This window comes from Mus musculus, chromosome X (assembly GCF_000001635.26).
Source record: "Mus musculus strain C57BL/6J chromosome X, GRCm38.p6 C57BL/6J".
In the NCBI taxonomy this organism is placed as follows: Eukaryota; Metazoa; Chordata; class Mammalia; order Rodentia; family Muridae; genus Mus; species Mus musculus.
In genome coordinates this window covers 48,999,354-49,013,194 of record NC_000086.7, presented here as the reverse complement: position 1 = coordinate 49,013,194, position 13,841 = coordinate 48,999,354, and the positions used below count along the sequence as shown (strand labels likewise).

The following is a 13,841-nucleotide window of genomic DNA, read 5'->3' as shown; positions in this document are numbered from 1 at the left end:
CCCTTGATTTCCAGGCAAGCTACCAAATACCCAGCAAATTAACCACTTCTCCACTCTTACCGGTGAGCATTTGCCCCAGGCCTCTAGCCATCACCAACTACCCCCCACCATTACTACTGCTGCTATCTGCTTTGAGAACAGTTGAGGAAGGTAAAATAATGATGGTGATCTGTGGGCCATTTATCTGTGTGATATCTTCATGAGACAGCTCACAGATCACATGAAGTAAGGCGAAGTGTCAATTCCCCTGAAAGTCAAGGCATAGCAACAGGGACAGATTCTTGATGGCTCCTCAAAACAAATAAGCTCATGATATGTCTTTTTCCCCCCAGAAACAACATTTAGCTAATCTTCCCTGTAGATTGTATCACTATTATTTTACGAAACCAGGCCTCCTAGGAAATACCATTGAGTATGGATTCCTGACATTATATTGTCCAAGATGTTAAATCAGAGAACCCTTTGCCTTCTTAGTGAATGCACTAAGCATATTCTAATTTAGTGATAACACTTTCCCCAGTGGCCTTTGTGTTAGTTCTAGCTTGCATTGATTACTTATTTCCCTCTAAGAAGTAATTCTATTCTGTAGCCATATACCCCACTGGGTGGTTAAAGGAAAAATGGAATGGTAGTATCCAGACCATGTGGTCAGTTACAGTTCAGGATACTGAATTATATGTCAGTAAAACATCTCAGATTTTTTTGTTAGTGTTAAAAATAATACACATTGTCATTGAATGCAAAGCTGGTAGAAACGTAATGAAGAAAAAGTAAGGGAGCCTCACCCCAAGGATTCCATGGTAGCCTGTAATTTCAGACTCCTTTTCCATAGCTATACTACATCTACCAAAATTTATGTAGCTATATCCACTATCTATTCCCAGCTTTTGAAATGAGAGTTCTACTCTTTGTAGTAACCTACAGTGTTCTTCTTTCATTCCAGTGGATCTCCTTTACCACAAGCGTTGGGAGGAGGGCACAACTTCACTCCTAGATAGGGCCCAGCCCCACCCAGCCCCAGCAACATCCTGCCAGAATAATGTCAAGACCTTCCAGTGAGGGCTTTAAAGGGTACCTAAATTTTGTGTGCAGTAACTCCAGGCTTCTTTAAGGTTTCCCCTGTTGGTTATCAGTGTGTGGGTGGTGGGGGAAAGAAATAAAGGATACATCAAAGTAGGAAGAGTTATTATTTTCCTTTGTGAGATGATGCATATATGGAGAATTCTATCCCACTGACCGACATTTCTGACTCTGTCCCCTCCAAAAAGGTGTCGTAGCTTCATTAGGCCTGGCTATAGCATGCCCAACAAAGAGCATGCTCAGTTGGCTATAGGCCCAAACTTCTCTACGAAACTGACATCAGCTCTTTGCAAAAGCAATTCATTGGACGGTGTCCAGTAGTCCCAGCATATGAACATCGGTGTCTAAAAACCACTCCAGCAACACACACAAATTCATAAGGCCAGATAAGAGATGCCCACTGTCCTCAGAACACATAGCAGCAGGTGGCCAGGGATGGAAAACTAGTTGTGATTGGATGATGTCCTCTGTGTCTCACAGATCAGCACCAGTGATGTGGAATCTCTCATGAGTAGACTCCAGCATACCTTCAGACAGGAAATGACTGGAGTTGGAGCCAGCCTGGAGAAGAGATGGAAATTCTGTGGTTTTGAGGGCTTGAAGCTGACCTGAAGCTCTTTGCCTAGAATTAGAGATCCTGAAAATAAATGTGTGCTTGACAAGCTTAGGATGTGAGTTTTGTCCTCAGTGGTTTTCAAGTGGACATTGCTTTCAATTTGTCAGTTCATTCCTGAATCTCTTTCAAGTTAAAATAAGGATCCTAGAATAGCGTCTCAAGCTACAGGTCCTAAAAAGAAATTGCCTCAAACCTCAAGTGCTGTAACTTTCTCCTATTTCTGGCAATTGGTTGACTTGTCTTATAAGTAATAGTGAAAAATTCCTGAGACTAAAGCGTATTGGAGTGTTTTCAGTGTCTGTACTACTGCTGTAGACCTTGTACTTTTTCAACGCTGTTAGCTGCAGTGTTTTGATGGTTTGTATGTGCTCTGTGTTTCCAGATTTCTCTTCACGGGTTGCTACTGGTAAAAGGAGTGAGAGGGATGCTAGGAACCCCCTGTAACTGCCATTGTCTTTCTCATCTACAGTAAACACTAAAGGAATAACCCATCTGTGTCTTCTCCAAGGTGCTTCACCAGTTCACCTTTGAAATAAAAAAGCATGAACTGTGGCTTTTTGTAAAAATACTGTGAACCAAAAGTTGACAAACGTTCCAAAGTTATTTTCTCTAATAGATAAAAGGTCTATTTCAGAATTTTAAAACAGGAAATCTAGATGGATTCATGGGAAGTCTCCAGTATGACTACTGTGTTTGTGCTTTTCAGAACTACTTGTAAATAGTCTGCTTTACAAAGAGGGCATGTTTAGTTTTCTATGAATTAAAATGCAGTCAGGTGTGGGCACATGTGCACACACATTGGCAGAAGGGATTTATTTTGATAGTCCTTTCCTCTGGCCTTCCTACTGTCTGTTGGTCCCATTTTTTCCTGCTGTTAGTGTGCTGAAATGCAAACTGTGTATTGCTGTAAATACTGTTTACTTCAATGCTGGATGTTTGTAAAGAACTGATGTGAGTATTGAAAGTAAAGAAATAATGAATAAATGATGGACTGGGCTGTGAGGCTTCCTGCAGATGCGTCAGCTCCACCCAGAATGCTTGACTGACAGGGACTCCTCTGGTTCCCTCATACCCACCTGTACATTGTAATGGCCTCACCACGTGTAAATGGACTATTCAGGAAGTCCTGCTTGGTAGGAAAAGAAAAGAAAGGGTAGACTTGGATGGAGGCTGTTCCTCGAAAGTATAGATGGTCTTTATTATTTTTTGTGGTGGTAATGGTGGTACTTTTAATTACACAATCATGCTCTCCCTTGAGCTCTGTTGAAGGTAAGAAAATACACTGAATGAATATAGCCAGTAAGAGTATTTCCTGAAAATACTTTGCAAATGAGATGTGATCAGTATGCAAAGATGTATTTTTAAAATATAAATATTCCCTTTTATAGCTCAGCTCTTTGTTCCGTTTTGAATGGCTTGCTTCCTGCGTGATAGATCCTTAGATCATCTCAGGTCTTCTCTCTGAGTTCCCAGCATGTTGGAAGAAGATGCCAAGCTTGCTTGGCAACTAGAAAGAACATTCCACAGGAAACCATTCCTGCTGAAAGTTGACGTGCCTCTTAGCACCCCACTGTGGCCCCAGCAGGAACCTAGAGTTATTTTTACACTAGCTTCTTTGCTGGAGTATCTTCCTCAATAAAGGCTGCTTCTCTGGAAAGCTTTGATTCTTCAGTCTCAGAGGCTCCTAAAGTATGTTCTTTTCGACAATATCTGTAAAATCAAGAGAAATTTCTCCAGTCGTCACTTATTTCTTAAATAGGTTAAATAAATTTCAAGGCAACAGCTGCCATACATAAAAACCTTGCTTATTTTCCCTTAATCTTTCTCCCTCTCTTTTTTCTTGTCTCTGTTCTTTCTTCTCCTTTGTCTTGAGATGGGATCTTTCTATGTAACTCAGTCTGGCCTAGAATTTGCAATCCTCCCATAGAAGCCTTCCAAGCTCTGAAATTACAGGCATGTACCACTCTGTCTAGCCAACCTGTTTCAGTTATGCATTCCAGTTTAGTTCAGGTATGATTCTCCTGCCATGCTTCCATATACTAGTTGTGATGGTAAACTTTCTATCTCAAATTGACCATTGTTTAGTCCCATGCCAGACAAGATGTTAGTATGAAGTTATTTTTTTAGGGGTGGTAGAAATTTAAACAGTCTTTGAGTAGTGCAATTTCTCCACCAAAATGTCCTCATCAAATTCATTAAAAACTTCAAGTGTTAGCTATGAGGTACCCAAAGAAGGATATCTGCTTCCATGCTGACTTCCTTTGGAGTTAAAAATGCAACATCAACTCTTGCTAGAAGTCCTTCCTTTGTTGGCCAGCTCTACAAATATAAGGCCCCCACTTTCTTAAAATCTCATTGTGTGTGTGTGTGTGTGTGTTTGTGTGTGTGTGTGTGTGTGTGTGTGTGTATGTGTGTGTGTCTGTCTGTGTGTGTGTGTGTGTTTGTGTATGTGTGTGTGTGTGTTTGTGTGTGTGTGTGTGTATGTGTGTGTCTGTCTGTGTGTATGTGTGTGTGTCTGTCTGTGTGTGTGTGTTTGTGTATGTGTGTGTGTGAGAGAGAGAGAGAGAGAGGTTTGTCTACAATACAGTCTGTCCCATTGGTTATTTTTTCTGAAAAATCCTGACAGATATAGTATTATAGAGTTGTTATAGTACAGCTACAATCAAGCATGGTAGCACTCGCTTGTAATCCCAGCATTTGGGAGACAGATGCAAGAGAATCAGGAATACAAGGCCATTCTCAGCTGTATATCAAGTTTGGTGCTAGCCTGGGCTACATACCACCTTTACTATCCTTTTTTTGTTCACCATTTGAGATCTATTAATTAAGCTTTTTTTTTTAATTTGTTGTGTTGTCCCCCCCCCCAAACTTTGAAATATTATCTTATTTTATGAGATATAATAGGTAGATATTTTTCCAAATAATAATGTTTGAGCTTCCTTTTAGTTTTACAAATGGATGCTTCATTTTCCTCCCTTGCCCTATGCCATCTCTAGTTATGATTTTTTTTAATATCACCGAGTTGTTTGACTAATCAATACAAATGGAAAAAGTTATTTTTCATAAAAAATTGATATATCTGTGTTCAAACTACATAGAATTTGAAAATTTCCTGGCCCCTAATGGATGATTTGGATATAATTCAGAATGAAATGAATTGTTTGACAAGACTCCAGATGTACAAAAAAAAAATTCATTGAGTATAACCATGTGTGCCCTGAGATTCGCAACTGCCTAGGGTAATCCATCAAGTGTATCTGGCTTTATTTTGCTTTCCACAATTTCTACCATTAGCTGAGCATCTTTTATGACTTTATGCTGCAGAAAGTCACCTCCTTCCCATATTTCTTTAGGAAAAACAATGGGAGCTTCAACTCTTATAGACAAAATAACAAGAATTAGTACATACCTCACGGGTTGATAGCAAATATTTAGCATCAGTGTGTTTCCCAGCCAGTGCATGGCACACAATGAATTCTCAATGGAGTAATAATTACAAATGTGATTCAAACAAAATTCATAGCCCCCCTATGTTTTAAAAACGTTTTTCATGTTCTTACCCTCAATCATAGGGCCATGTCATGTCACCTGACCCTAACAAAGGAAATTCACTTGCTTTAACACATTTCAAATAGTTACTCTGCCCCACACATCTTGCCATGCATTATAAAATACCAAAGGAGTATAACTGACTCTTGCATCAGGACGATAGAAAGGAGCCCTTCCTGGTAAAGCATGGAAGTTAGCAGGAGGATCAAGAGTTCAAGGCTTTTCCTGCATTGCATAGCACATTCAAAGCTAGCCTAGGCAGCATAATGAGGCTCTGACTCAAAACAAAAGCTGAAAATGAAGATTGTGGATATAGTTCTGTGATAGAACCCCCGCCTAGCATGTGTGGAAGCCCTCAGTTCAAACCCACCTGTAGCATAAGGAAAGGAGGTGGAAGTGGAAGAAGAGACTGTGATGGTAATGGAAGGGTACCTTTTTCCACACATCAGCCTTAAGTGCTTTACCAGAGGCCATAGAAACTTAGCATAAAAGGCAGTATTGACCATGACTGGTGTAGACAAAGTGGTAACAATGTATTATTACTGAAACCTGAGTTTTCTGCACCTCAACTAATAGGATCCAAGTTCCATGAGAAGAAAATGATCCATATAGGTCCTGTTCGCTGCAGTATCTGGTGTTCCTGATGCATTGTAGGTTCCCCGGACACAGTAAATAAGTAGTCACCTGCATAGTATCTTTAATCCCCAAAACAAGTCACATTATTAAAAGCTAACATTGTTTAGTGATTTCTGATAAAGAAAACCAGGCTCTAAATAGATGAGCCATAGATAGGGGAGATGTGGCAGCAGGCACATGAGTAGGCTGGGCATGTTGCATCTGCAGTCAGAAAAGAGAGAAACAAATGCTGATGCTCTACTGGCCACCTCCTCTTCCTCTTTTTATTCCTCCCAGCCCCATTGGAGAGTGCTACTCACATTCACATTTAGCTCAGAAGATTTTAGGGGAATCCACAGGCCAATGTTCCATCAAAGGTAGGTGATGCTAAGCGTGCTTACTACCTCCTAAATTTCAAGATCTATAAAGTCTCTGCAGTCTTTTAGTTTAACAGTAACTAATTTGAAGGTCTTGGCTTGCCTAAATATTATTCTTTATCTGTAAGAAGCAGGTCAAAGGCATGCTGGAACAATTAATTATAGCAGCAACAGAAGGAAAGAAATTGGTTATACACAGGTATGAGCCTTCCAGGCTGCACAACCTTATGGAGAAACTATCAAATCTTAGGTGGGAAATGGTATACATGACACGTTACAGAGCCCCCTGCCAAACTGTGCTCATTCTGAGTATAGTTGAGCATCACAGTACCCTAAAATTAATAGTGCTCGTTAGCACTAGACTTCTGAAACCTTAATTCATAAGAATTCCTAGATAAAAAACATGTGATACATTAAAGGGTTTTCAAAGCAATAGATGCGCATTATGCCACGTGATCTTCACAGCACTCTGTGAGACAGCAGGGGCAGGTAACCTCCTCACTGTTAAGGCAGCTACAGAAAACAAATCTGAAGAATGGAGAGTTTAACAAGGGTTGCACTGCTAAGTGCATGATGGAGCTTAGATGATAATTCAGGGTTCCCAAACTCTCCCAATTCCCTAGCTCACCTCAGCCTCAGCCTCTCCATTGTATGGCTAAAGGAAAGAATATAAAAGAGGGGATCTTAAGGATACTTTTGGTTACAATGGACCCTTACATCAGAATAAACATAAAGGCATGAAATAAAATACAATAGATTGCAAAGGAAATTTTAAAGTGTGGAATTTTATTTTATCACACATGTTAATATTTATCAATTATTTTTAAAAAGCCCCATTGCATAGCAAACTCTAAGTAAATGTTTGTTGGAAAAAGATAACCTGAACAACAAGATTTATAACTGAATGAGATTCTGTTTGTGTGCACAGTGTGAAATTCTTAGTGAATGCGTAAATGGCAGGAGGCTCCTTCAAGCTTGTATTTTTGTATGAAAAGTGACAGAGAAGCTTCAGTGTGAGCAAGTAGAAAGTACTGTGTTTAGGGGGAAAATGAGCCCAATGCTGTTCCCAAGCTGTTAGTCTCCAAAGCATCACTTCTGGCACAGATAAGGGATGTGGGAGTTGTCAAAGAGAAGTCCCTGAAGACATCTGCCCAGTGTGTGGATGGAATCATAAAAAAGGCTGCACACTTTCTAAACACAGCTAAAAAAAAAAATCACATGGCATTTTTGTATCCTGCCTTTAAAAACCTAAATTTGCACCCACACCAGTAAGACAGTATAGTTCAGAGGGTTGAGCCTAAGACATTTTAGTTCACATGTTGTTCAAGGGCTTACTCTGTCCAAGATATTCTGGCAACCATTGAAGAATAGAAAGATAGATCGGACATAGAGATGGACTTGTCTTTGAAGTTTGGAAAGAAGAGATCAAAGGATCAAAGATATGTGTCAATGTTAATACATTAAGGAGACATGTTCTGCCTCCTTTGAACCAAAACCATATAACCTGGAAAGAAAACACTGTATTGCTCAATCCAGTGGCTGAGCAGATGGTTCGTTCAATGGGCACAGGTCTTGTCACACAAGCATTAAGTACCTGAGTTCAAATCTCTAGAGCCCATATAGAGCCAGACATGATAGTGTGTGTCTGTAACCCAGTATTGCTAGGAGATGGGAGGTGGACCCTGGAGAATCCCAGAAAGCACACAGACCAGGTAGCCTGGCATACACACAGGCAAACAAAAAAGAAACTGTCTCAAAAAAAAAAGGTGAAATATGAAGACTAACACATGATGTTGTCATTTAAACTCCATGTGTGGACTCTGGTGCATATGCCCCCTCCCCCTACACACTGTACACACATACCATACACACAAACTAAACTAGAAGAATAAAAAATGAATGTCCAACAATTTATAATAAGACTTAATATCCTGCTAATTTCATCCTAAATTGAACATGCCAGTAAGTGAAAATGGATGTAATTCACTTTACCAACAAAGAAGATGAGTTGTTGTTGACCCTCACGGTAGCACTATTTACTGAAAGCTGCGGAAGATCGTACCTGGCATCACAAGAGAGGATCCTATGCCTATTGCCAACAAGAAAAGGCCAAAAGTCAACAGGAAGTATAGTTTCTACGAAGTATATCTTGCTTGCGTGCTATCATAAAATAAAAACAAAATGGTTAGGTTGGACTCTGAGGCCTGAACAGCTCTCTGCTTCTTCTCTGTGCGGGCATGTTGTACATGTGCCATATACACACAAATCAACCAGTACAAGTCATCACAAGACCAGTATCAAAATGCCTTGTATGTTCATCAGAAAGGGGCATCTTGGCATTTAACACACATGATACCAGGGAACTGCACCATGACCCTTGTGAAATTGTTGTGTCTTTTCCAAATGAAAAGATGCTCAGACCTGATTGTTCTATGCAATGCTGTGGCTAAGAACAGTTCTTAAAATGTTATACAGTGACAAAAGCTCTAAGAAAATCCTGCAGTTTCCATAATCATTCTCCGGGGCGAGAAGTCACCTAGTTCTTTCCCTGAAGGTACATTTACTTTCATACTCAGAAATCTCCCCTTACTTTCTCCTGCTACTTCATATCTGTGACAGGTTAGAAATAATAACTTGTCCCTGGAGAACTTGAGGTTCTTACTTGAGATAAGTAATTCATGAAATTCTTAGGCAAATGGATGGAACTAGAAAATATCATCCCGAGTGAGGTGACCCAATCACAAAACAACACACGTGATATGCACTCACTGATAAGTGGACATTAACCCAGAAACTTGGAATGCCCAAGATTCAATTCACAGACCACATGAAACTCAAGAAGGAAGACCAAAGTGTGGATACTTCTGTCCTCCTTAGAAGGGGGAACAAAATACTCAGGAGAGGAGCTACAGAGACAAAATGTGGAGCAGAGTCTGAAGGAAAGGCCATTCAAAGACTGCCCCACCTGGGGATCCTTCGCATATACAATCACCAAACCCAGACACTATTGTGGATGCCAACAAGTGCTTGCTGACAGGAGCTTGATATAGCTGTCTCCTAAGATGCTCTGCCAGAGCCTGACAAATACAGAGGTAGATGCTCTCAGCCAACCATTGGACAGAGCACAGGGTCTCCAACGGAGGAGCTAGAGAAAAGACAGAAGGAGCTGAAGGGGGTTGCAGTTCCATAGGAGGAACAACAATATGAACCAACCAGTACCCCCAGAGCTCCCAGGGACTAAACCACCAACCAAAGAGTACCCATGGAGGGACCCATGGCTCTAGCTGCATATGTAGCAGAGGATGGCCTTGTGGAACATCAAAGGGAGGAGAGGCCCTTGGTCCTGTGAAAGATCGACGCCCCAGTATAAGGGAAAGCCAGGACAAGGAAGTGGGAGTGGGTGGGTAGGTGAGCAGGGGGAGGGGTGTCAGATAGGGAGGGTTGGGGGGGAACCAGGAAAAGGGATAACATTTGAAATGTAAATAAAGAAAATACCTACTTAAAAAAAAGAAAAGAAAAAGTAAATCAGACAGTATCATAGATGGCTCATATTTTTATGGTCAGTTCTGTTACCTTCATACTCACTGTACTTTAACCCACTCTAAAGACAAAGCTCTTGAATGTGGCATTCAACATCCTTCTTCATTTCTTCCCACACTACATTATACCCTTAGTTTTTCCTTCTATCACTCACATGTTCTACTTCAAACTGACTAAACTCCTTATCTTTCCCTACATCCCCAAGTCCAACACTTCCTGCATGGCAAGTATTCAGTGAAAATTTCCTAGCTCCTCTCTCTTTCAACCCTGAGCTCCTAGAAGCCCTTATCTGTAGCTGTGTCATAAGACGGAAGTACTCAGGGCATTGTAGCATGCTCACACATGTGCTATCTTCTCTGCAAGGACAATTATCTGACTCCTTCATGCATGCATTCACTTGAGAAATAATTACAGAGACCCAAGATGTGGTAGAGAATTTTTCTGATCATTGGCATTAGAGCAGTAAGCAATAAGCATCTTTGTTCTTGAGTCCTACTTATAATGAAGCACCTTGGTTTCATGTCTGACCTGCTATAATGACACAGATTGTTTGGCTTCTGGAGGCTAAAAAAAAATCCAAGATCAACTTGCTGGCTGATTTGATTCTCTAGTGAAAGGTTTCCCCCTGACTTGTAAAGGTCTGCAGGTTTCACTGCATCAGAGTTTCACAATGGAGTGGGGATGAAATTAATGAATCTAAAATTAGACTTTCAGACAAATCCACCAGGACTATGTTGATCTTTGAGGTCCTCTGTGCCTCAGAACGGTAAGACACAACTTTGTGTTTTGTATAAGCCTATGGTATTTGTCATATCAACCCAAATGAACTAAGATGCTTGCCAATATGGAGGCTAATTAGAATTCCAAGTTGAAACACAAAGATAAAGAAGCTGGGAGGCAAGGAGTCAAACAGGAAGATAATAACTTTTGCCAGACATAAGATAATCAATGCTTGAAACACAGTAATAGAAATAGGACTTAAGAGGAGAGACAGATTTGACAGACGGTCTACAAAAAAGTAAATGGAGAAATGGTTCAGAAGTACAATTCAGTTTATCCTAAAGAAAGGAGTTAGAGAATGTTTAAAAAAAACAATAAAGTTATTACCAATATCAAGTTCAGCAGAGCTGAAAGAACACAGAATTGTTAAGCTCAAAATTTTAAACTTCTTGCCACTGATAGCTGTGCCCATTACTCTTGTAAACAGAAGGAAAAATATGTAACTACTAAAAATTGCCAATAATTGTAGATCTAGACTCCCACCAATAATTTCTCCTATAACTTCCCCCATTGGCTGTGACAGAAGATTGAGGAGAATAAAGGATTCCGCGGGCAAGTCCAGGAATAAAAAGAAAGTCTGTTAGCCTGCATCCTCCAGAGAAACCAAGTATATTCCATAGATGGATAGATCAATCAATGTATTGATGTGGGGGTAGAAGTGGAATCGTTTGGCATGATTATGTAGACTAAAAGAAGCTCATAATATCAGGAGTTGGAAAGCTAACTAGTCAGAAAAGCTGGTAGTATATTTGCAGCCCATGTTTTAAGGCCTAAAAACAAGAGAATTGATGGCATAAGTTCTGGTCTGAAGACAGGAACAGGCCAATGTCCCAGATCAATGAGACAGGTAGAGACTGCTAAGTTTCCCTTCCTCTATCTCTTTTTGTTCAATTCATACCTTCAATGGGTTATATGACCCAGAGATCAAATTGAGTACCCACTCTGCTAATTTAAATATCACACACACACACACACACACACACACACACACACACACACACACACACACAAAACAAACAAAAAATACAAGAGAGTACTGGGAGTGAGAACAAAAATCAGTGGGGAGTGTCTCTGGGATATGTTCCCCTAACTGGGCTGCCTTGTGTGGTCTCAGTGGGAAAGAAAGCATCTAGCTTCACAGAGACTTGAAGTACCAGGATAGGGGCTCCCACCCAGAGGAGAAGTGGGGGCAGGAGGCAGGAGGCGTGTGAGAGGGAATGAGCAGGAGGGGGCAGTGAGTGAGATAAATAAAGTGCTAGTGTATGCAATGGTGTCATCGTTTGGAGGCTAAATGATGAATAAAGTTAAAGTGAATAAGTTAAAAAATACATTTAAATTTTTAAAATGGGATGCAGAGCTAAGAGAGAATTCTCAACAGAAGAATCTCAAATAGCCAAAAAGCACTTAAAGAAATGTTCATAAATTCATTCTTTTTAATAGCTGAGTAGTACTTCACTGTGTAAATGTACCACATTTTTTGTATCCATTCCTCTGTTGAGGGGCATCTGGGTTCTTTCCAGCTTCTGGCTATTATAAGTAAGGCTGCTATGAACATAGTGGAGCATGTGTCCTTCTTACCCGTTGGGACATCTTCTGGATATATGCCCAGGAGAGGTATTGCGAGATCCTCCGGTAGTACTATGTCCAATTTTCTGAGGAACCGCCAGACTGCTTTCCAGAGTGGTTGTACAAGCTTGCAATCCCACCAACAATTGAGGAGTGTTCCTCTTTCTCCACATTTTTGCCAGCATCTGCTGTCACCTGAATTTTTGATCTTAGCTATTCTGACTGGTGTGAGATGGAATCTCAGGGTTGTTTTGATTTGCATTTCCCTGATGATTAAGGATGTTGAACATTTTTTCAGGTGCTTCTCAGCCATTCAGTATTCCTCAGGTGAGAGACAAAGTTTGGAGCTGAGACAAAAGGATGGACCATCTAGAGAATGCCATATCCAGGGATCCATCCCATAATTAGCCTCCAAACGATGACACCATTGCATACACTAGCAAGCGTTTGCTGCAAGGACCCAGATATAGCTGTCTCTTGTTGAGACTATGCCAGGGCCTAGCAAACACAGAAGTGGATGCTCACAGTCAGCTATTGGATGGATCACAGGGCCCCCCAATGGAGGAGCTAGAGAAAGTATCCAAGGGGCTAAAGAGATCTGCAACCCTGTAGGTGCAACATTATGAACTAACCAGTACCCTGGAGCTCTTGACTCTAGCTGCATATGTATCAAAAGATGGCCTAGTCGGCCATCACTGGAAAGAGAGGCCCATTGGACACGCAAACTTTATATGCCTTAGTACAGGGGAACGCCAGGGCCAAAAAATGGGAGTGGGTGGGTAGGGAAGTGGGGGGGGGGAGGACTTTTGGGATAGCATTGGAAATGTAATTGAGGAAAATACGTAATAAAAAATATTAAAGAAAAAAACTGAAAAAAAGAAAAAAAAAAGAAATGTTCATTATCCTTAGACATCAAGGAAATGCAAATCAAAACAAATCTTAGATTCCATCTTACACCCATCAGAATGGCTAAGATCAAAAAATCAAAGGCCCACCTGGGGATCCATCCCACATGCAAACAACAAACCCAGACACTATTGTGGATGCCAACAAGTGCTTGCTGACTGGAGCCTGATATAGCTGTCTCTTGAGAGGCACTGCCAAAGCCTGACCAAAACAGACTCAAAAATACACAGCCAGACATTGGACTGAGTGCAGTGCCCCACCCACCCCCCAGTGGAGGAGTTAGAGAAAGGACTGAAGGAGCTGAAGGGATTTGCAGCCCCATAGGAGGAACAGCAATATCAACCAACCAGTACCCCCAGAGCTAAACTAAACCACCAACCAAAGAATACACATAGAGGGACCCATGGCTCCAGCTGCATACGTAGCAGAGGATGGCCTTGTTAGTCATCAATGGGAGGAGAGTCCCTTGGTCCTGTGAGGGACTGATGCCCCAGTGCAGGGGAATGCCAGGGCAGGGAAGCAGGAGTGAGTGGGTTGGTGAGCAGGGGGTGGAGGGATGAGATAGGGAGTTTTTGGAGTGGAAATCAAGAAAGGGGATAACATTTGAAGTGTAAATAAGGAAAATATCTAATAAAAAAAAACTCAAAGAGAAGCAAATAATGGCAAGGATGTAGAGCAAGGGAACCACTCCTCCACTGCTGGTGGGAGTGCCAATTTGTACAACCACTTTAGGAATCAACTTTACAGTTTCTCAGAAAATTGGAAATAGTTCTACCTCAAGACCCAGCTATACCACTCCTGGGCACATGCCC

At 41.1% G+C, this 13,841-nt stretch overlaps 1 protein-coding gene across 31 annotated transcripts in view; it reads left to right on the top strand.

Moving 5' to 3' along the window:
* The window catches only part of Enox2 (ecto-NOX disulfide-thiol exchanger 2), a 278,537-nt gene extending 275,049 nt beyond the window's left edge, over window positions 1-3,488 (top strand). For 12 of the 31 annotated variants that reach the window (XM_006541479.4, XM_006541478.4, XM_006541480.4 and 9 more), the window contains one exon: window positions 15-937. In XM_006541479.4, coding sequence (XP_006541542.1) covers window positions 15-203 — 189 coding nt within the window. In that variant the 3' untranslated portion in view covers window positions 204-937. The other 19 variants (NM_145951.5, NM_001271448.1, NM_001271450.1 and 16 more) reach the window with 8 other exon arrangements.
* Window positions 3,489-13,841: the final 10,353 nt, after the last annotated feature.